Source organism: Trachemys scripta, chromosome 4 (assembly GCF_013100865.1).
Source record: "Trachemys scripta elegans isolate TJP31775 chromosome 4, CAS_Tse_1.0, whole genome shotgun sequence".
Lineage (NCBI taxonomy): Eukaryota > Metazoa > Chordata > Testudines > Emydidae > Trachemys > Trachemys scripta.
Window position 1 is genome coordinate 16,070,138 of NC_048301.1, and position 22,815 is coordinate 16,092,952.

Sequence of the window (22,815 nt, forward strand, 5' to 3'; positions counted from 1 at the left end):
CCTCAGGAGACACGTTAAAGAGCTAGTTGCGGCTCACAAGTCTCAGTCTGAGTATCACTGATGTCAGGCCTTGAAAGTGAGGACAAAGAGCCTGGGGTTTGATGTTGTAATGTATAGGGCACCAGTGAAGTGATTCAAGAAGTGGGATACATGGGACAGAAATAATTGGCATGGCCTGGTAGAAAGATGATGACTTCAGCAGTCACACGTGGATAGACTAGTTACTCTAAATATCCTTGCTCAAAGGCCATCATAAATAGTCAAGCAATAAACCCTGTTTAAATGTATGAACAGCGCTATCGGTTACTTTTTGACAATCATAGGGCACAATGGGCCCTTTTCTAGAGACACTATGATGCCACTACGCTTCCCTTGGATAGAATGCTCTGAGAAGAGGCAACAAAGAGTTCATTGCTATATTGTTATTATGCATTAAATGCAAGAAAATAAACACCAAGGATTTGCAATAAGCTAAATACAGCCTCTTACCCCGTTGTTTTATTTTTTATTGGCATCATAGACATATGTGACACTTCAGACAAACGAGGAAACATGGCCCTTGTTGGAAGATCTCATAGTGTAAGGCCTCACTCCTGCAAATGCACACGCTCAGTTTTAAGCACATGAATATTCCCATTGACTCTAATCATGTGGGTAGTCTCTATGAAATCAGTGGGACTATTCATTAGAGCTGGACAGAGATTGGAATTCCTGTTCCCTGGGAAATGCCATAATTAAAAAAAATTAATTCTGAAAAGGAACAAAAACAATCAAAATCTCCCAGAGAATGGCAATTCCAAAATCGCTCTTTGAAAGACTCCCCCAGATGCCCGGGGCTTTGGTAGCATGCCAGGTGGGGAGCTTGGGAGCAGAGCAGCTTGGAGAGCTTGGGAGCTAACATTCCCAGGGTTTCTGGGCTGCCAATGAGTTGGGAGCTCCAGCTCCATGCCAGTTTCTTTGCTAGGCTGCTGAGGAGCAGGGGAGCCACGGAGCTGGGGAAAATTTTCCAATGTAAAACTGAAATTTTCCCATGGAAAGTAAATTTTCCATCAGAAAATAATTTCACTGGAAGATTCCCAACCAGCTCTGCTATTTATATATAGTTAAAACACATGCAGAAGTGCTTGTGGGATTATTGCCTAAATACCCTGTAGACAGGGGTGGGCAAACTTTTTGGCCCGAGGGCCACATCAGGGAATAGAAATTGTATGGCAGGCCATGAGTGCTCACAAAATTGGGACTGAGGTGCGGGAGGGGGTGCAGGAGTGTGCTCCGGACTGGGATCGAGGGGTCTGAAGAGCGGGAGGGGGATCAGGGCAGGGGGTTTGGGCATGGGGAGAGGCTCAGAAGTGCAGGCTCTGAGCGGCACTTACCTCAAGCGGCTCCCGGAAGCAGTGGCATCCCTTCTCCGGCTCCTACGTGGAGGCACGGCCAGGTGGCTCTGCACACTGCCTCATCTGCAGGCACCACCCCTGCAGCTCCCATTGGAGCACCGGAGGGGGCCATTGGAGCTCATAGGAGCCAGAGTGGGGCCGGGCCGGCTTCCAGGAACTGCGTGGTACGGCCCCTGACCCAGCGCCCCGGCCAGAGCAGGGTTGAGCCACGTGGTGTGGCCCCGACCCAATGCCCCAGCCGGAGCGGGGCTGAGCCGGCGCCGTAGTTTGCCCACCCCTGCTGTATGACAACAGTTCATATCCTGCCCAGCTCTTGGTAGTGTCAAGGGTTATTACCATCTGATGGTCTTCAGTAGCTAATGGGAAATGAACTCTGATCTCAGTCATTTTTTAGGTGTATCAGCTTCTCAAAAATCATCCCAGTTGGTGCACAGTGGCATCTTTGTTGGCAGTCACAACAGAGAGACAAAGAATTGGAAGGACAAACTCCAGTAGCCTTTCATATCTGGAGTTATTCCCACCAGGTCAACACTAAGGCACGTTGGCATGGCACCGTGGGGGAAATGTGAACTGCTACTGCCTACGCTGTGCATGTTTGCGTGGGCAGAGAATTTCAGTTTCCAGGACTGCCAATCGAGCGCCTTTGCTGATGATCAATTTCATTCGTATCAAAGTAAAAAAGACAAAGAAATATTACTTCGTTGAGATAGAAAAAGTATTTTAAACACAAGCAATTTAGAATGTTTGAGATCAGTAGAAAGGGCTGTCGGCGTCTATCACCGGGAGACAGGGGACTGGAAGTGGGGTAGAAGGGCAGCTGTGGGGTTAGGATTACTGAGTAAAGAAAGAGAACGTGCATGGCAGAAATGTACCACAGAGTGGCTAATGGTTTTAGTGATTAACATTTTCTGAAGAAGCCTTTGAACTGCATGTCCTCAAGCTAATGCTGGGCTGTTGCTGTTTTCAAAGGAAAATGCAATAACACCGACAGCTGAAAGTTTTTGGCCTTCAGGAAAGGGAGATGAGAGAGACAAAGAAGACAACAGAGCTTCCTGGTCCTCAGGCACCCTATCAGATGGCATTTCCCTGGTAACGTTCTTCATGTTTATCTCTGCATGGGGGGATTTTTCCTTGTGTAGAGAGCCTGTACAAGGCCTATGCATTGCTTTAGTCCTCAAATCAGCACTTGAGTGGGATTTAAGGGTGCATAGGTCTTGCATGGCTCCTCCCAACAGGGCTGAATTTCACCCTTTGTGAGCATCCTTTAACAGTTGCCTTCTCAGCAGGAAAACAGTTTTTGTAGGTGATGTTATCTGCCAATAACACAAGAATATAAATGCAAAACTCAGGTTAATAGAGAGTTCACCCCTCTTCCCCCATTCCCTTGATAAGAGACAAAATGAGACTTTTAATGGGTGTTTCCTCTACTCTCCGTGTGGAGTAACTTGTGGAGGATGTGCAATTTCTGTAGCAGAAGTGGGCAGCACCTAAGCAGTCTGATCAACTACAATCTGTTATGAGAACTGCAGCTCTCTGTCTTTCTGTATCTTTACATCAGATGTGGTTTCCTGCACTGGTTATTGGCCCAGAATGATGTATGGGTTGAATGACTGCTGCCTTTTGAGACTTCTAAAGCACAACAAAGCAACGGCAATATAAATCTTTCCACCACTGCCTTTCTTTTTACAGGATGCTGATGTGTTAATAGAATCATGTGATAAACATGGCAAGGAAACATCTTTTCAAGTTCCACAGAAAGCTGGAAGTGATGAAGACTCTGCTACAGACCTTAGTAATTGGGCAGTGGTAAGTATGTTGGTCTGAATTTGGTGACCTTCTGGGCATGCTGCAAAAGACATCTGTTTGATAGGGGTTTTGGAGCAGGCAGAGGGTGTTCTTCCCACAACCATGAAAGGATAAAAAGGAGCTCTTTGGGGGGTGGTTGGTTTGCTGAGTTACTGTTTGAATGATTATTTTAATTCTAATGGTGTTTTGTGGTAGCACTAGTTATGTGTGAGGGCACCTAGATCCTTGTATAGGCATCTTTCATATTATCATTAATTATTGTTGTTGTTATTTATTATATATGTTTTTTGACAAATAGATTCCTTTCTAAGTATATAAATCAGAGCAAATACATATATTTACTCCTAGAAAATGCAATTTACCAGAAAACCAATGTGCGTAGTTTCAGGAAGTAAATGTGCTGTCATATATGTAGGTTTCTCCTGGGGGAATTCTGCACTAAAAATTGAAAATTCTGCACACAATATTTTAAAATTCTGCAAAATTGTGCATATTTTATTTGTCAAAATAACACAATATAATCATGCCTGTTTCAATTATTTTGGTAATTTATTTAAAAATTCCTGTCAGCAAGTATGTCTGTAACAATATAGACAACAAAAAAGATTCAGGAAATGTTTTTTGACAAATAGATTCCTTTCTAAGTATATTAATACAGAGCTTTGAGTAATAATTCATTTAAACTACAATACACAAATGTATTTCCCGCACCCCTCAGAAGCAATGCAAAGGATTGGGGGAATCAGGGTAATGGAGGAGCTGAGGGAGAGGGAAGTAATGGCTGAGCAGGAGCCTGGGAGTGAACCTGGGGGGTTGTTGGGTGTGGGAAATACGGAACAGGGTTTTTGGGAGGGGAGAGATTATTAGAGAGTTGGGGAGCCTCCCTCATGCAGACCCTGGCTGACCTCTAGCTCTCCCATTCAGTCAGGCACATCAACCCCTGTCCCCATGTGTACCTGCAGCCCCACTCAGCCACTCCCCCAATCCCATGTGTCCCTGAACCCTCACTCGGCCACCCCCACTCTCCATCCCCATGTAGCCTTGCACCCACACTCCCATTCAACCTCTGCCCCAGTCTGTCCACTCACTGGGCCTTCTGAACCCCAGTCTGTGACCCCCAGTGACCCTGTGTGCCCCACTCTGTCTCCCACCCTTTCCTGTGCCTCCTCACCTGGCCCCGTGGGCAGGGCACTATAAGGAACACAGCCTCTCCCCATCCCTCTCCAGGGCTGGCTGAGGGCTGTTCTGGCACCACAGCAGCCCCTGGTGGGTGAAGGTGTAATTGCAGCACCTCTCTGGCAGAATGTATATTCTGTGGAGGAAAAAAAAAATCTGTGGGGGGATACGAATTCTGCATGTGCGCAGTATTCCCCCAGAAGTAGTAGGTCTGGAGAAAAGATTACTAATCTGGGAGCCTGAGTCACTGTAGGTTGAAGGAGAGACTGATTAGATTGCGTTTCCTGCATGTCACTATTTGCTCTGTACTGGCTAGAAAGCATCAGCTAATGAACATTTACAATATTAAAAATGAAAAACCAATCACACAATACTTTTCAGGACAGTATTTTATTGATTCTATGAGAAATGGGATTCGATGATGGTATATTTACGACCATTTCATGTGCACGACCTAGGTGTCCATTTTCTCTGTTTTCTTATTATCTGGAACAATTTTCTATTTCTTATGCGCCATAAATACTTTGCACATAAAAAGAGTTTCTCTTTGTATGGGAAACCCCCAGGTATTGTAGGAAGAGAGATGCAGCCTCAGACTTAGAGTAAGGTCAGTCCTAGAAAGGAAACTATACATAATATTTCCAGGATGATTATTGCAATGTTATGTGGCCACATGTTATACTGGCATCTCTATGAGCTTTCACCATTTCCCCCTGCCCCTTTCTTGCCCTATCAAAGCCAGTGGAACAAAAACTCAGAAGAACAGTTGCCTGTGACAGACAGGCAGTTGCTTCCCCGCTAGCTATCAGTAGAGGAAGCACTCTGGGATCTAGAGCCACCGCTGCTTCCAAAGTCCCTTACTGCTCCTGTAACAAATTTTCCATTGGAAAGGTCTTCCTTCCTTGAATTGTTCTGAATGGTAATTTTGCTGGCATTGTGATTCCATCCCAGTTTCCCCCCTCATATTATATCATACATAGTGATTTAAACTAATTTCTTTCTAAGATCATAAATTTACTGGACGAGACAGAAGGAAATGAATTTCTGTAAACACTAAATCAGTTTGCTTTCTCTTGAGAAATAATTTTAGTCAGATAGACCAGGATTTTGATAATTGAATTTTACATTTTGTTGTGATTCAGAGTGCAAACAAATTTCAAAATGTCAATGTTTCCCACTGGATAGCCATCCCATTTTCCAACAAGTACAGTTTTAAGATTTGTATTAAAGATACATTAAAAAAAAATCCTACTCTAAAAACCAGAAATAAATGAATCTGCTCTCCATGTGTATTTGAGTGAGGGAACTCATAATAACAAATATATCTAGACTGAAAGCTGAAAATCTCAGCTGACACTTCCTAATACCACACACAACCACACTTGCACATGTATATATTTAATCAGTTCCTGGATGTGTAGTGTTAAATTAGGATTTCTTTGCATTTATGTGTTTAATTCATAATGGCCATGTTCCAGACCACTTAAGAGACAAGCAACAAAAGTGATGTTTACTTATTTAATAAAGTAACACAGTGTAATATTTAAAACAATGTACTTTTCCTATCTTGTCATCCACCAACTCACATCTCAAAAGCCAGTGAATACCATACTATTGCTGTTGGTGTGTCTGCACAAACAGTTATTGTTCCACTACCACATTAGGGCCCAAATTGATAGATGTGTATAGGCATTTTTGCACATGCTTGCCTTGCGCACTCAGTGGTCGATTCACATATGAAAATTAGAGATTTGCACATGCACGTGTGTGCCTGCATATGCACAACCCCGACCTGCGTATGCATTTTTGAAAATTTGCCTACTTGTCCAAAACTTAAGAAAATTGTGTTTATCACAGAATGTTAAAGGGTGATGATAAATAAAAGGGAAATGTTATTCAAGGGTGGGTTTGAGTTAAGACTACAATGTTTTCTGTATAGCCTACATCCTAAATAAAGAATGCTTTTAAAGTCTGTTTGGCACTGAACTCCTAAAAGTAGTGCATAAGTAATGCCCAGCTGCATGCTATGCATGCCTTAGAATACAACACTTTGCAATTGAACTCACAGAAAAATACCTATCCTCTGGGATAGCTAGTTAATGAACCGTGAGTCATTGTTCTTCCTGTATGCTCAGGTATACCTGTGTAAATGCAAATTGGCTGCTTGGAAACCTTTTGCAGCAGATCATATGATCATTCAGCGTAGTTGTTAGGGTTTTTCTTTCTGTTTTAACCTGGGAATAAGGTGACAGCCAGTGCAGGTTCATAGCTCTTGGCATGCCAAAGTTAAACATTTTCCTCTGATAGATTTTCTGTGTTTGAATGTCCTTTGCTTCAGGGTGACACGCCTTCTTCTGACACAAACACTGGCCAGTGCTTTCAGAACAAACCAGGAGATTCAAAGGAAACAGTGGATAGCAATAGGCCCGAGCCTGAGAAGATCCTCCATGTCTGCCAGGTACAGGTTGCTGAGCTGGAGCTGTGGCTAGACAAAGCTCAAGTGTCCCTGGAATCAGAAACCCAGACCCCAGAAATGCAGCAGATGGTGGAACAGCAGCTTGCTGATTGCCAGGTAAGATTAAGTGGTCAAAGTTCACGGCTGCCAGCTAAACCAATCACCCTTCCCCCAATAGGTGTGTTTGCATAATAGCTACAATTACTGCTTCAGCTCCTGTTCCTGCGTACTCTGCCGTACACTGTAGTGAAGAGGAACCACTTGGTTTTGTTTTTAGCTGCTTTTTTTCCAATTATCTTTTTTAAAACCATTTTGTACACTTCAGTTTCCTTGTGTGTATATTTTAGTATCTGGGATCTTAGATAGGATTTACAGTATAACAAATTTGAGGTTTGTAAAGATTTACTGTAACTTACACAGATCGTTTTGGTTTGCATAGTATAATGTGTATAAAAAGTTCCCCAGTTTAAATTCACTAATAAAAGGCAGGGTTTTTTTTGTTTTTTAAATGAGACAGTGACCTCAGTCATGATAAAAGCTTGTTTACTGAATAGGGAATTTGCTAACCATTTGACATTTCCATTTTATTTTACTGTAGGCTTTTCAGGTAAAAGTGCTCTAAAATTTCTTCCTAAAATGTAAATTTTTGTTCTGCACCCTGGGGCCCAATCCTGCAGACTTAAGCTGAGCTTCACTCTTGCAGTAAGAATAGTCCAATTGAAGACAATGTACATCAAATTATTCTCTTGCATAAGTCTTTTCATAAGTCTTTGCAGGATCAGATGGAGCTAGAGTGACCAGATGTCCCGATTTATAGGGTCAGTTCCAATATTTGGAGCTTTGTCTTATATAGGTGCCTATTACCCCCTGCCTCCTATCCAGATTTTTCACGCCTGCTATCTGGTCTTCCTAATGGGACCTAAATGTTCAACATTGCAACTGGACAGGTTTATATTTGTGCATGCTACCATAGCTACAGCTCATTCCTTTTCACAGAGATCGTGTGGATCCTTTGGGGAGCACAATGGCCTAATACAAAGACGCCCATTTTAAATCAATGAGAAAGTTCTCAGCTAGTTTATGTACTGGGCCTGATTCCACTACTACAAATGACTACAGGCCTATTCACTCATGGTTCATACCAGGGCCTTATAAAAACTAGGAAAACTAGTTTAACTCCACTATAAACCCCATTTAATACCAATATAGTCAGAGTTTAATATTTAGCTCAATTTTGACAGGAGGAACTCAAAAAGCAACATTTTTCCTGGTCTCAACAAGGCTTAGTAGCACAAGGGAGAGTAGCACAAAGCAGCTGCAAGCTCAGATATGCACTCAAAGCAAATCAAGCTTGATGACTGTGTCATTGTAATTGTGCTCTTACTATCACAGTTGGAATGGAGAGCCTGCACCTATAGGTCAAAGGGGAAGAGGATTTGTGGACCGTGATCTCCACAAGTATGGTTCCTTACCTAGCCATGACATTTTGGACTTCTGCCAGTATAAACCCTGGAGCCAAAATTTGGCCCTAATGGTATCTTCTTCTGCTTTGGTAGATAGTTAAAAACTACATTTTGAAATGGCTTCCTTTTTAAAACATACCTCTTTCTATATTAGTTAATAAACAGCTTTTGTAGTTTTCTAAGTATTAGTCTCATAACATGAATAGAACTCCTGGAATATTTCTGGCTTTGCAAATGGATATAATTAAAAGTTAAAAAAAAAAAAAAAAAGGCTGTACTGTATTAATATAGCCAGAGAATTTTCCTTTCCTCACTCACTGACTGCCAAGTCATTTACGAGACTTACGGCTCATGGTAAATAATCAGCTGAACACGAACTCCCAGTGTGATGCTGTGGCCAAAAAGGCTAGTGGCAGTCCTTGGATGCATAAACGGGAATCTCACATAGGAATAGGGAGGCTATATTACCTCTATTTTTACACTGGTATGGTTGCTCCTGGAATACTGTGTCCAGTTCTGATGTCTACAATTCAAAAAGGAGGATGGAAAACTTAGAGAGGGTTCAGAGAAGAGCCACAAAATGATTAAAAGATTAAAAAACATGCCTGATAGAGAGAGACTCGAGGAGCTCAATCTGTTTAGTTTGCCAAAGAGATGGTTAAGAGGTGACCTGATTAATCTGTCAGTATCTTTGTGGCAAACAAATATTTGATGTTGGGCTGGGACTGAGGGGTTCAGAGGGTGGGAGGGGATCAGGGCTTGGGTAGGGGGTTGCGGTGTGGGGGGATGGTGAGGTCTCTGGCTGGGAGGGCGGGCTCTGGTGTGGGGCTGGGGATGAAGGGTTTGGGGTGCAGGAGGGTGCTCTGGGCTGGGACCGAGGGGTTCAGAGGGCAGGAGGGGGATTAGGGCTGGGGCAGGGGGTTGGGGCATGGGAGAGGGTCAGGGGTGCAGGCTCTGGGCAGTCTTTACCTCAAGCAGCTCCTGGAAGCAATGGCATGTTCCCCATCCGGCTCCTACATGGAGGTGTGGACAGGCGGCTCCGCGTGCTGCCCTTCTGCAGGCACCACCCCCGCAGCTCCCATTGTCCGCGGTTTCCAGCCAATGGGAGCTTCAGAGCTAGTGCTTGGGGTGGTGGAAATGCGCGGAGCCCCTGGCTGCCCCATGCCTAAGAGCCGGAGGGGGGACATGCCGCTGTTTCTGGGAGCTGCGGGGAGCCACGGCAGGTAGGCAGCCTGTCTCAGCTCCACTGCGCTGCCGATGGGACTTTTAATGGCCTGTCAGTGGTGCTGACCAGAGCCGCCAGGGTCCCTTTTGACGGGCGTTCCGGTCGAAAACCGGACACCTGGCAATCCTATCTCTGGCCTATGTTATACAAGAGGTCAGACTAGATGATCACAGTGGTACCTTCTGCCCTTCAAATCTGTGCACATCAATACCATTTAAGTACTGTGGTTGCCTTCACAGCAGCTCAAAATCTAGGCAGTATCAGAGGCCACCTTTGTCCCCCAATCTACCTGGGCTGTGACCTCTTTGGGGCATCTCTCACAGAATCTAGTCTGTAATTTTCCTGCCTTGCCTATGAATAATTGTGTATTAGCAAGCGTAATGGAGTTAATGTTTCTCAATGCACAGCCTATGGGTTGAAAAGACATTTCCTTTTGTACACATGGCCATACATACAGCTTAATTTATCATTTGCTATTCAGGTTGGGGATTTTTTGGTAGCTATTTCTGATTTTCTCCCTCAATTTTCTTTAAACAGCTGAAGTGTGAACAGTGACTAGAGTATTAGGCATCTTGTGCTGGTATAGATGAATAATTAACTGCTTTATTTCCTAGGTTATGTTATCAGAGATTGAACAAAAGGTCGCTTCTTTATTGGAGGATTGCAGAGATAGGCAGCAAGAAGATCGTGCAGGCCCTCAGAAAGAAGCAGAGGCCCTTTCCTTGAAGCTGAAGGATGTGAAGTGCAATTTGGAAAAAGTCCAGGTGATGCTTCAGGACAAATACAGTGAAGAACAGGTAAAAAACCTGAATACTATGCAAAGTCCTGTAAGAGACGATGTGAAATTAAGGGATGGATGCAAATGAATGTGCATGTCTGTCACTGTCATTTTAGTTCACAGTGCTGTATAATTATACTCAGCTTGCTGCTTGTAATGGGTTTTAGTGGTTCTCTGAATGATTTCAGTTTGCTTAAAGAGCAGTGTCTGAGGTCAAGGTTTTATGAGCCACAAATGAGAGAGACTGAAAAAAATATTTTAAGATTTTTTAAAAAAATGTTATGTCTAATAAAGATCCTGGTGGTGAAAGGTTCCAAGTGGACAATTCTAGAGTCTGCAGCCCTCTCTTCAGAGAAAAGGACTAGCAAGGGCAGTGACAATGGAAGCTTTCCCACACTGCCCCACCTATGTCCTCCACTGGAGGATCTCCAACAGTGACGAAAGAATAGGTTGTTCTTTGTGCTTATTCAGTACTCATCTGAGTATCTCTCTGAATATCTCTGCTGAGATTGACTCACTTATTGGCAGTCAGTTACAGCCATGGGGCTAGTTCCCCACCCCCTTTTTTTATGATGGTTTCAAGAAAGTCTGCTAGGGGTGGGTGCACTGGCAAAGAGGGCTGCAGGCTCACCTACCCTGGAACAGCACTGTCTGAAAGGTGAGCTGTGGTAGCCAGGGAAGGGACTGGTGGTGCTAAATTCTCCTGTTGAATACCAACATACCTCTACAAGTATCACCAGGCAGAAAATCTACACAACTTCTGGACCACACGAATCATTTGTAAGTTGGAAGCTAGTTTTACAGGCATAAATTGCACCTCACCGTAGTTCATTCAGGCAAAAGTGTTCAGAGTTGGTGTCAATGGAACTTCCAAAACCATGCTTTCCTATAATTCTGCTACCAACAGTGTGGGGAAGTGAACTAATGGAAGAAAGGGCTTTACTGGGAGATGAGGATAAATTCAAGCTCTCCCCAGGTGAAACAGCACAAATATCTTTGCAGCAAGACTAAACTAATAGCCTTGTCCCATCCTTCTGAGAGATCACCCCTCGTTCATCCCTGGTGTATTTTTCAGAGCCTCTCATGATACCATCTCTTTCCTAAACTACACACATATATTTTGCCACCTTTTCAATTCTGAGAGCTTTCACAAAACACTGTCTCGCTTTATAGCTCAACGACAGTGAAAGGATCCCTTCAGAACGTCTTCAGCCTGGCAGCTCCAAAATATCCAACCTCGTTACCACTGATGCGCCACCGTTCAGCAGGTGTAACGGTTTGCAGCAGCCTCAGGTAATCCTACTGCTCATCCCATAAATACAAAACGCAATTGTCTATTATCTGCTATGTTCAGATGTGCTTGACTCTGAGGGCTAGACCGTGACTTGGATTATGCACCTCCACAGGGAGGGAGAGCTCTCCCTGCATTTCTGTGGGGGTTACCCTGCCTTGGGTCTGGGCACATGGGAGTAAGCAGGCACTGCCTGGAGTAGGGGAGTGGGGAGCGGGGGCAGGGAATGAGCAGAGTCTTGGCTCCACCCTGAGCACTGCAGCTCAGCTTGAGAGGGGGAGGTGATGTAGTTTGCTCCTGGTAAATGCTAGCAGCAAGCTACTACCCCCCTGGAGCTGGGCGGTGGAACAGTGAGTGTTATTTAACGGGCCTAAACTGATGTAAACAAGTCATCACACAAAGCAACGCTGATTAAACTAAACCAGTGCAGCTTTTGTGTGTGGCTAAAGCCTTGAGGGGTTTGTCTGCGGTGCAGTATCTCCCAAGGGTACTCCTGGAGCAGGGCAGCTTACGCTGCACAGCTTGATCATGGCTGTGCCTAGAGGCATAAGAAAAAATTGTCAAAAGGAGCCTAACTCTAGGGGAAAATGAGTGGGACTTCGGTTCCTAAGGGCCAGATTTATTCTTATTTAGGTGTCTAAAGATGCATATAGGCATGTAGTGGGATTTTCTAAAGCACCTAAACACGTGACGAACCTGCTCAGGAACTTCTGAAAATCCCACTAGGCACCTTTCTGCACCTTAAACACTTAAATCTGTTTGAAAATCTGGCGCTAAATACCTAAGTCACTTTTGAAAATGGGACTTGAGGCTCCAGTGTAATTGAGGTGCTTTTGAAAATTTTACCCGCAATCTAGCCCACAGTGGCTTTTCAGGTTACCGTTAGCAGATTAAAAATATGAGGTCATGTTCTCTGTTCTGTAAGTAACACTGTAGATTCTGCTGTTTGGAAATCAGCTTTTCCCTTTTTGTGCCCGCTCTCTTTGAAGATTACTCAAGTAAGCAATCCAGACTGAATCATTGGAGACTGGAGTTGCTGAATTGCTAATTCAACTCCCTCTCTTAATTAAAGACACACGGTTAAACGTAGTGGTTCATACTCAAGCAAAAGTCTCATTGAAGTCAATGGGAGTTTTGCCAGAATAAGAATGGAAAGATATGTTCCATTATTTCACAGTGTGCTCTGTTCTCCTGTCCTGATGTGATAGCCATCAATGAAGGCAACTAGAGAGGTTGTGGAATCCCATTATTGAAGGTTTTTAAGAACAGGTTTGACAAACACCTGTGAGGGATGGCCTAGATATACTTAATCCCATTTTAGCATGAGGAGCTGAACTAGAAGACCTTTTGAGATGTCTTCCTGCCCTACGTTTCTATGGTTTTATTATTAGCTTTTAGATCTCAACATAGGTTAAAAACAATTCCATAATGTTGTATCATCTAAGAAAAGTTATGTATTTGGTAAAGTTATGTGTAGTTCACATGTATATAATCAGTTGCTTTTTGTTTTGGTAGCTATAATTTTTTTAAATTTATTTTTAAGTGAGCAACCAAGACCATCCTTTGAGGAAAAAAATGGTTTACACTCTTTACTTTATCATTCATGTTGTTCCTTATTTCCAGGGCCTGCCGTTAAAACCGACTGAGCAAAATAATCTTGTTGACTTCATCAAATTTTATGTAGAAAAAATGCAGCCATGCTTTGATGACAGCACTACTCAGAAATTAGATTCAAGGTACAAAATAGAAAAATTAGTCACTGAGCATGTATTATATGGCTTCCAAAACACCATATGGTCTGCAGGATTGCTGTAGCACGGGAGTTTCTCACACAGGGGTGTATTGCCAAAAAAACCAAAACCAAAACCAAAAATCACAGAAGGAAAAAATCTGCCAAAAGCTGTGCAGTTTAGTGGAGATCCAATTCACACTGTAGTATCTCCTGAAATCGGTACATAACTCATGTGTTTGTACAGCGCCTACCACAATAGGGTCCTGGTCCATGACTACGACTCCTATATGCTATGGTAATATACATTATTATTATTATTATTATTATTGTGTGTCGTAAGCTATGGTAGGCATGACCACAAAAACTTCTAGGCAGAGGTAGATCAGGCACCTCTGTTCTCCTTATTTCACAATACAAAAACAAGGGGACATTCAGTGATAGTAAAAAGCAGCAAATTTAAAACTAGTAGAAGGTTAGACGTTTTCACACACAGTGTACAATTAGCTTGTGGTTATCACTGAGGCCAAGAGCTCAGAAGTATTCAAAAAAGGACTGGACATTTATATGGATAATGAGAGCATCCAGAGTTAGAATAGTAAGGATCTTTAAAAAGGGAGTTTGGGAAGTGGTATAATCCCTCATATGTCAGGGCATAAGCCAACTTCTAACTGAGGAGAGCTGGAAAAAACTTGCCCTACAGGCATGTTATTGATGCTTTACAATTAATTAATTCCAGATACGTGCCAAAGTTTTGTAATGTATGCAGTTGTCACCTATAGTTATGTATCCTGTTGCCTTAAGATACATCTACGTTTAGGCAATGTGTAGAGTACAGACACTGCACACACAGCTGGCATGGGTATAAATAGAAGCACAGAGAGTGAGGCATGGCTGGAGTGAATAGAATAGAGTGCTCTACATGCCTGACCCCTAGGTACCTACCCTACACAGCTCTCTACCCACCCAAGCAGTGCCTTCCATGTCTACCCTGTTATTTTTAGCAGTGTAGCATCTCGCTGCCTCCCCTGCTGGAGCCATTCCCAGCTGCAGTGAAAGTCTCTGGCAGCAGGCAAAAGCTCAGGCAGAGGGGAAAGGCTCCTGTCAGAGCCCTCCCCACTGCTGGAGCCTTTCACTGCAGCATGTAGCTACACATGTAGTGCCTGTCCTGTACGTGCCAGTGTCAGCGTAGACATAGCTTTAGCCTTCTGCTGTGCTGCATTGCATTCTGCCCCAATACTGTATGCTACATCATGCCCGGGCTTTTAAATGTCTGTGGTGCTGCCTAGAATATTATGCTGATGGTAATTAAAAATAATACATCACCTGACAGCCAGGGACTATAAATATTCACTGAAGGCTTTTCTCTATCATAATAGTAATGTTTAAAAAAAACACTATCTTTTATTTCACCTCTTTAACACAACATTTGGTGATAAGCTAGTACTGAATGAAAGGGAAAGCTTGAAGGAGGATTATTCTTATTAGTTACTATTTCTGTTGTGCCAACTGTATGCTAAGTACTATACAGGCATGTGGAGATATGGACCCTACCTAAGCTGACAGTTTAAGGCCCCCGTCCTGCAAGGATATGAGTAGAAGCTTAAATTTACATGCTGGAGTCATCTCACTGAATTCAAGAAGTCGTTGAAGGCAATGGGACTGTTCACAGTGCATAAAGTTAAGCGTGTCTATAAATCTTCGCAGGATTGTAGCCTAAGTGGATAACAAGCAAAACAAAAGTGGGAGGAAAGGGAGTGGCAAAAGAAATGTGATTAAGGGTGAGGCTAAAATCACATTCTGTTGGTTTCACTTTGGGTATATGGGGGGCAGGAGGGTAGGTTAAGGGAGATAATTCAATACACACAGTTGTAACAATCTAACAATATGCTAATCTTTCCTTGTTCTTATGATCATGTTGCCCGAACACAGCAGTGACTTATCTATCCCAAGGAGTGAGTTTGCTGGTCCATTTTTAAAGGACCAAACTGGTGATAAGTGGCAATATTTACAACAAGAGCTGGCTTCTACGATTAAGTCTCCTCTGTGTCAGCTTGCTGACCCTCAGGTTTGTTTATGTTCCTTCCAATACAAAATCATTACTACCTTTGAAAGTGAAAAAGTTACAGCTAATATGTGCTCCTTCCTCAGATACGGCAAAGGCATAAATGAATACATTTTGCTTTCTGTATCATCATATTGTCTCTATTAACTACTTGAAAACTGTGTAATAGCTGTCCAGTTGAAATCGTGATTTATAGCAGTCAGTGGTATCGTTACACGGCATTTTTAGTATTCCTATTTCTCTCTCTCATCCTTGAAAGCCATTATGAGTAGTCATTAGTGCTTTTCTTTAAGTTTCTGTTAGATGGTGTCACTGCAGTGGTGAGTGTAGTAAGTAGCATGAAGGCCATCTAGATGAATTCTTGTATTAAATGGTTGGGCCTGATTCTATCTTTTTTTATTTCAGCTGGGATTTTCAAAGGCGCCTAAGGGAGTTAGATGCCCAACTCCTAGCCTTAATTAAATGGATTGGATAGAGATTAAAGCCCAGTTCTTGCAGATGCAAACATTGATCGCAGGGACAAATTCTGTCCTGACATTCACCATTGCGGAACTCAATTGTCCTCTATGAGGATGCACATGGTGTATGTCAACGCAAAGTTTGAGCTTCAGGGATTGAAGATTTACTGTGTGGGAACATGAATAGCTTGTACTGATGTCAGTTTTGTTCGTTGATATTAAAAAAAATTAGTAACTGCAAACAAGCTGAGATTTTGTGTTCTCGGAAATGATTCCATTACATGGGACAATATCAGTTACTCAAGGAGGGTCATGAGTGGTGAAGGACTGGAATATGCAGTCCTCGCTCAGGGAGAACTCAAACAGAAGTAAACAGGGGGGTTGCCTTACTGAGGACTGCAGCCTGTAGTTTCGAAAGACTGAAACTCATATGGCTACATTTTCAGCCAAAGGCCCAAGTGGCCCCTTTGCTTGCACATAAATAGGTTTTTGTGCATGAAAACCTTTTCGCAGGTGAACTTCCTGCCTGTTAGTGAAAATGTGACTCATAGGATCCAGATGGTGTTATTTTAATTTTTTGTTTCAAAAATAATATTATGTAGCAGTATGGTTCCATTTTTAATCTGAACCATTAATCTAACTGTAATTTGCTTTTCCAAATGTTAGATTACAACAAAACTGAATATTCTGCCGAGAGGTGCTGTATGTAGTATTAGAACCCCAACTGTCGAGGAACTGAAAACCTACACCATGCAGCTTGGAGATCTAAGCCAAGAAGCAAATGTGCAGACACAGGTACAAATCACATGCTCTATAATTCCCAAAATGACAAGGACTTCTAGAAAGCTAGACATAGCTTTGGCACTATGAAGCACAGCTAGTCAGTAACCATGTTCCCCCCAAACTGAGTGTATTATAGAGGCGGGCTTTGGTCAGGTTCTTAATGCACCGTAGAATCAGGTCTGGATTTTGAGAAGCACCTTCTCATTTTTCAACCCCAACATTAGCTATTGCCTGGATGCAAACATTTACTGGCACAAGTGATGTCATTTGCACATCAAAATTGCAACATTAGATAATCGGTCATGTACATGACTTCAGTTGGGTCTGCAATTGGGTCTGCAATATTGCCTGGGTACAAAATAGAAGGTTGGGGTAAGGACTGTTTCCAAATCAGCCATTCATTATTTTACTAACTCTTTTTATTACTAATAGCATGAGTTGGCTGAATATTTCACAGTTTTATACACATTTCTTTAGTCCATGTTCTTGCTCAGTATCATCTCTGACTTGGTCGGAAGCTCCGAAAATTGCTATAATTTGTCTTCATCCAGGAAAATGGGGCCGGGGAAGCTTCCTTAAATTTGGACAAAAAGCTCTTTGAGCTGCTTTTGGCAATCAGTCGGTGTTTGAACAACATGGAAGAGATGTTAAACACCTGCGTGTTCTCCAATGACGAGGCTGCTGTGCAGCAGGGACTGTATGAGGTAAGCGCACCAAAGCATAGATGGATGGGCATTAACGGGTTTCTGCTACAGCAAAATAGATAGGTCTCCTCTCTCACTTACACTGGTGTCAATCAGGAATAACTCCACAAAGTCGGTGGATTTACACGGAGAAGGCGAATCAGGCCCATTATATTTGAGTAAAAGTAGCAACCTGCATCCTGCTGGTGTTTTTAAAAGTTGAATCTTCTCTAACAAGGACCATTTTCACTAGCCTTCTCTACTTTTCAATCCTTTAGACTCTGTCTCTAGAGCTGCAAAAACTTCACACAGATATCAGAGATAAAAAGGATGATCTTTTAAAGTCTATTACCTGTGCCGATGGGAGCGCTGATGTATTCTTCGAGTGCTTTAACAACTTGCAAGCCCGGCTGGAATTCACTCAAACTGCTGCTGCTTCTAGAAGCAAATCAATGAAAGCTGGGCTGGATCACAATAGTAATTATCAGGTACTGTACTGCTGAATGCATGTCTTGTTTCACAGCATCTACTAGGCGTGTTAGTGTTAATGCATTTTGGATTATAAATGATCAATATACAATGGACATTAAAAAAAAAAGGAAAAAAAAACCAGAAAAAGCTTTTCCTAGCTTATTGCTGATTTCAGATACATCTAGGAGTAAATCCTGTCATGTCCCTGCTCCCCACAGTGATAGTTGCATTGGGCTATGATCACAGTAGACGTGTGTGTGCAGAACGAGGAGGGAAGCAACCTGGGACCCCATGCAGGGGGTTGTCACTCCTCTGCAGAGACACTTGTTGCACACTAATATGCTGTAGGCTATCGTATAGGAGGGGGCTGGAGGCTTGCTTCTGCCAGCTGAAGATGCAGGAGCAATGGGAGTTATTACGGTCCTGAAGGCAGCATTAGCCACTGCAGATTGGCTTATGGGGAGGATTCCTTCTCCCCTGGCCCTCCACAGCTCAGTCTACACTGGCACACAGTGGGCTATGCACTGGGAACAGATTTAGCTCATAATGCTCACTGTATTTTGTTGGGGTTTTTTTTTTTGCTATACTTAGCATGTGCCACAGGACTGGGTGTCATAATATTACAGTCTTTATTCTTCTGTGAAAGAGGGGAAAGAGTGATGTGAAATGTTCTGAAAGTACCCAAGACAAGGAAACAAAAACAGTTAGTCTGGGCGCTATCCAAGATCCTACAGACTGTTAACACCAAAAGGCTGTGTTTCCTTAGGAAAAATATTGTGATTTTTGTTATGAAGTATAGGGGCCACATCTGTCCTTACTCAGGCAGACTCCTATTGAAGGGAACAAAAGCAAAGGAAGGACCTCGGGATTTGGCTTACTATGTTCAAACAAAGCTCCTGTTTGAGTAGAAATGTAGATACTTCAGTGCTAAATTTCTGTTACTGTGGAGAATATTTGATCTTGTATCAAAATATAAGGGGAACCAATCCTGCAGTCCATGCTCCGGCAAACTTACCATTTGTCTCAGCAAGGCTGCCATACAGGGCTCATTTTCTTCAGAGCAGGAGATTTTGTACCTCCTTATATATTTCATAGATTTTAAGGCCAAGAGGAACCATTATGATCCTCTGATCTGACCTCCTGCATAAGAAGAACAGTAAGAGGCCAATATGGCTTCATCAGAAGCTCTTTAATGACCTGAAAATCAAAAAGGAACCCTACAACAAGTGGAAACATGGACAGATTGCTAAGGAGGAGTACAAAAGAATAGTGCAAGCATGTGGGGATGCAATGCGAAAGACTGCGGCACAAAATGAGTTACACATAGCAAGGAACATAAAAGGCTATAAGATGAGGTTCTATAAGTACATTAGGAGCAAGAGAAAGATAAAGGAAAGTGTAGTTCTGCTACTTAGTGGGGAAGGAGAGCTTATAATGGATAACACCAAGAAAGATGTGGTGTTTAATGTCTATTTTGCTTCAGTCTTCATTAAAAAGATTAATTGTGAACAGGTGCTTAACACAGTTAATATTAACAACAAAGGGGGAAAGAACACAATCTGGAATAGGGTAAGAACAGGTTAAAGAATATTTAGATTAGTTAGATGTATTCAAGTTGGCAGGACCTGACAAAATTCACCCAAGAGTACTTAAGAAACTAGCTGAAGCCATCTCAGAACTGTTGGCTATTATCTTCAAGAACTCAATATGATGCTCTCCTTAGGGCAGCTCAGAACTGAAAAAAGAACAGGAGTACTTTGTGTTATCCCTCTGCCTAAGCAAGTGTGAGCTCTGCTGCAGATTAGACTTTGTGTCAGCTCCCTACCACATGAGTTTGTCCAATTCACCAGCAAACTCCTCAAGACTGCCAGTCTTAACCTTACCTTGCAGGTAGTGATCAGTGAACCCCAGTTCCCAAGTACTCCAGAGACGTCTCTCTGTAGTGTCCAGTCCCATTCATTTGACGCTCACAGGAATTATTAAGTTCTCTGCCTGCAAAGAGACAGTGTACACACCAGCCTGTTAGGTTAGCTGAGGACTCATTCTGTACTTCAGTATAATGACACTGAGATGGTTTATAGTAAAACTAAAAAGAAGTTTGTTAACAAAGAACGAAAAAGAGAAAAACAGACAGAAATGTTACAAACAAAGCAAAACATGCTTTTTATTGACTAAAACTTAATTTTAGGAAGTTGCAGTCTTTGCCTAATCAGTTTTCTCACTTACATCAGGTTATGTACCAGCATTTCCAGCACTCCAGGCCAGAGGATCCAACTTCCACAGTCAGAGGGTGCTATTCCCTTTGAAGGATAACTAAGGGGTTCTCTCCTCTTCTTATACTCCAGTAAACCTCTGAAATGTATTTTTGCAAAGTAAACCCAGACCCGGCTAGGGTATAGATGCCATGCTGTCTTCCTCATCCTCTGGTCAATTTGATTGGCTGGCTTAATCACTTTGTTTCCCTTAGATGTAAATGTACTTCCATTGTATCTGGCCTCACTTTGCTCAATTTACATTGGAGTTACAGGCAAGCTGGTGAAACAACATTCCTTTGTCTACGACAAACTTGTTTATTTTCTCTACTCAAATTGCGTGGTCTGAACATAGTTTAGTAACATATTTCCAGCACACATACATAATTCTTTACACACTAAGTGGACATAAATCATGCACTATTATTAATGACCAGCGAGTCACCTGTTTTTATATGAAACCTTACAGGACACTGCTTTGGCTATATATTCTGACAACAGTGTATTGGGTGTGCCCTCTGCCAGTTGGCATACAAGGGGTTTTAGGGCCATATTCATGGCAGATGGGTGAGGACTGGAGAAGGGCAAACAGGACCTATCTTTAAAAAGGGGAACTTGGGGAATTAAAGACCAAACAGCCTAACTTTGATACCTGGAAAGATACTGGAACAAACTATTAAACAATCAATTTGTAAGGATGTAGTGATACCCACCATGGATTTGTGAAGAACAAATCACACCAAATCAACCTAATTCCCTCCTCTGACAGAGCTGTGGATTGGGGGAAGCAGTAGACATGATATATCTTGATTTTAGAAAGGCTTTTGACACAGTCCCAAAGGACATTCTCATAAGCAAACTAGGAAATTGTGGTCTAGGTGAAATTACTATAAGGTGAGAGCAAAACTGGTTGAAAGACTGTACTCAAAGAGTAGTTATCAATTATTCCCTGTCAGACTGACATGCTATATCTAGTTGCGTCCCATGAAGGTCTGCCCTGGGTCTGGTACTATTCAATATTTTCATTAATGACTTGGATAATGGAATGGAGCACATGCTTATATAATGTGCAGATGATACCAAGCTGGGAAGGGTTACAAGCACTTTGAAAGACAGGGTTAGAATTCAAAAGGACCTTGAGAAATTGTAGAATTTAGTCTGAAATCAACAAGATAAATTGAATAAAGTGCAAAGTACTTCACTGAGGGAGGAAAAATCTAAACATTAATATGGGAAATAGCTGTCCAAGCAGTAGTACTGCAGAAAAGATTCTGGGGGTTATAGTGGATCACAAATTGAATATGCGTCAGCAATGTGATACGGTTGAAAAAAAGGCAAAAATCATTCTGGGGTGTATTAACAGGAGAGTCATATGTAAGATATGGGAGGTAATTGTCTTGCTTTACTTGGCAATGGTGAGGCCTCAGCTGCAGTACTGTGTCTAGTTCTGGGTACCACATTTCAAGAAAGATGTGGACAACCTGGAGAGAGTCCAGAGCAACATAAATGATAAAAACAACAAGGAGTCTGGTGGCACCTTAAAGACTAACAGATTTATTTGGGCATAAGCTTTCGTGGGTAAAAGCCTCACTTCTTCAGATGCATAGAGTGAAAGTTACAGATGCAGGCATTATATACTGACACATGGAGAGCAGGGAGTTACTTCGCAAGTGGAGAACCAGGGCCAGTGTTGACAGGGCCAATTCAATCAGGGTGGATGTAGTCCACTCCCAATAATAGATGAGGAGGTGTCAATTCCAGGAGAGGAAAAGCTGCTTCTGTAATGAGCCAGCCACTCCCAGTCCCTATTCAAGCCCAGATTAATGGTGTTAAATTTGCAAATGAATTTTAGTTCTGCTGTTTCTCTTTGAAGTCTGTTTCTGAAGTTTTTTTGTTCAGTGATAGTGACTTTTAAATCTGTAATAGAATGATCAGGGAGATTGAAGTGTTCACCTACTGGCTTATGTATGTTACCATTCCTGATGTCCGATTTGTGTCCATTTATTCTTTTGCGGAGGGACTGTCTGGTTTGGCCAATGTACATGGCAGAGGGGCACTGCTGGCACATGATGGCATATATAACATTAGTGGATGTTCAGGTGAATGACTAACATGGCTACCCCCTGATACTTGACACCATGCAAGGCACTAAATTTAGCCGTATGGAGTGGAAATCCATCAACCTCAACAAAAAACTTGATATAATGCCTGCATCTGTAACTTTCACTCTATGCATCTGAAGAAGTGAGGTTTTTACCCAAGAAAGCTTATGCCCAAATAAATCTGTTAGTCTTTAAGGTGCCACCAGACTCCTTGTTGTTTTTGTAGATACAGACTAACATGGCTACCCCCTGATACTTGACAAATGATAAAAGGTTTAGAAAATCCTTTCCAGCCCTATGTTTCCATGATGAATACAGACTGTAGAATTTCACCCAGTGATTCCTGAATCGAGCCCAGAGCATGTAAAAAATGAGTGATCAAAGTGCCAAGCTGAATCACCATTCAAGTGTCTTTTCACTATATGAGATTTATCACTGCCATTTATTATTGAGTACACTTCTGAGTTTGCTCCTGCTATTATCTGTTCACAGAATGAAATCAGGCTGTTGTATGATCAGTTAATTGAGAAAAAATCTACTCTGCAACAAACCTTGAATGCAATACGCAGGCATAATGTTGCTGAACAGCTTCAGGTAATTAACTCAAAATACTAAGTTAAGGCAAAATTATCTAGCACTGGACAATATTGCCTGGTTTGTGTCCGTGGTTTTGTTTTTGACATG

The 22,815-nt window shown here is 42.4% G+C and overlaps 1 protein-coding gene across 7 annotated transcripts in view; it reads left to right on the forward strand.

The window, feature by feature from the left end:
• SYNE2 (spectrin repeat containing nuclear envelope protein 2) overlaps positions 1–22,815 on the forward strand; it is a 257,594-nt gene that overhangs the window by 149,576 nt on the left and 85,203 nt on the right. For 6 of the 7 annotated variants that reach the window (XM_034767822.1, XM_034767824.1, XM_034767818.1 and 3 more), the window contains 11 exons: positions 2,364–2,483; positions 3,084–3,200; positions 6,715–6,948; positions 10,134–10,316; positions 11,471–11,590; positions 13,212–13,324; positions 15,250–15,385; positions 16,507–16,635; positions 17,175–17,327; positions 17,585–17,794; positions 22,624–22,725. In XM_034767822.1, coding sequence (XP_034623713.1) covers positions 2,364–2,483; positions 3,084–3,200; positions 6,715–6,948; positions 10,134–10,316; positions 11,471–11,590; positions 13,212–13,324; positions 15,250–15,385; positions 16,507–16,635; positions 17,175–17,327; positions 17,585–17,794; positions 22,624–22,725 — 1,617 coding nt within the window. The remainder of the gene's footprint in view (positions 1–2,363; positions 2,484–3,083; positions 3,201–6,714; positions 6,949–10,133; positions 10,317–11,470; positions 11,591–13,211; positions 13,325–15,249; positions 15,386–16,506; positions 16,636–17,174; positions 17,328–17,584; positions 17,795–22,623; positions 22,726–22,815) is intronic. The other variant, XM_034767819.1, reaches the window with a different exon arrangement.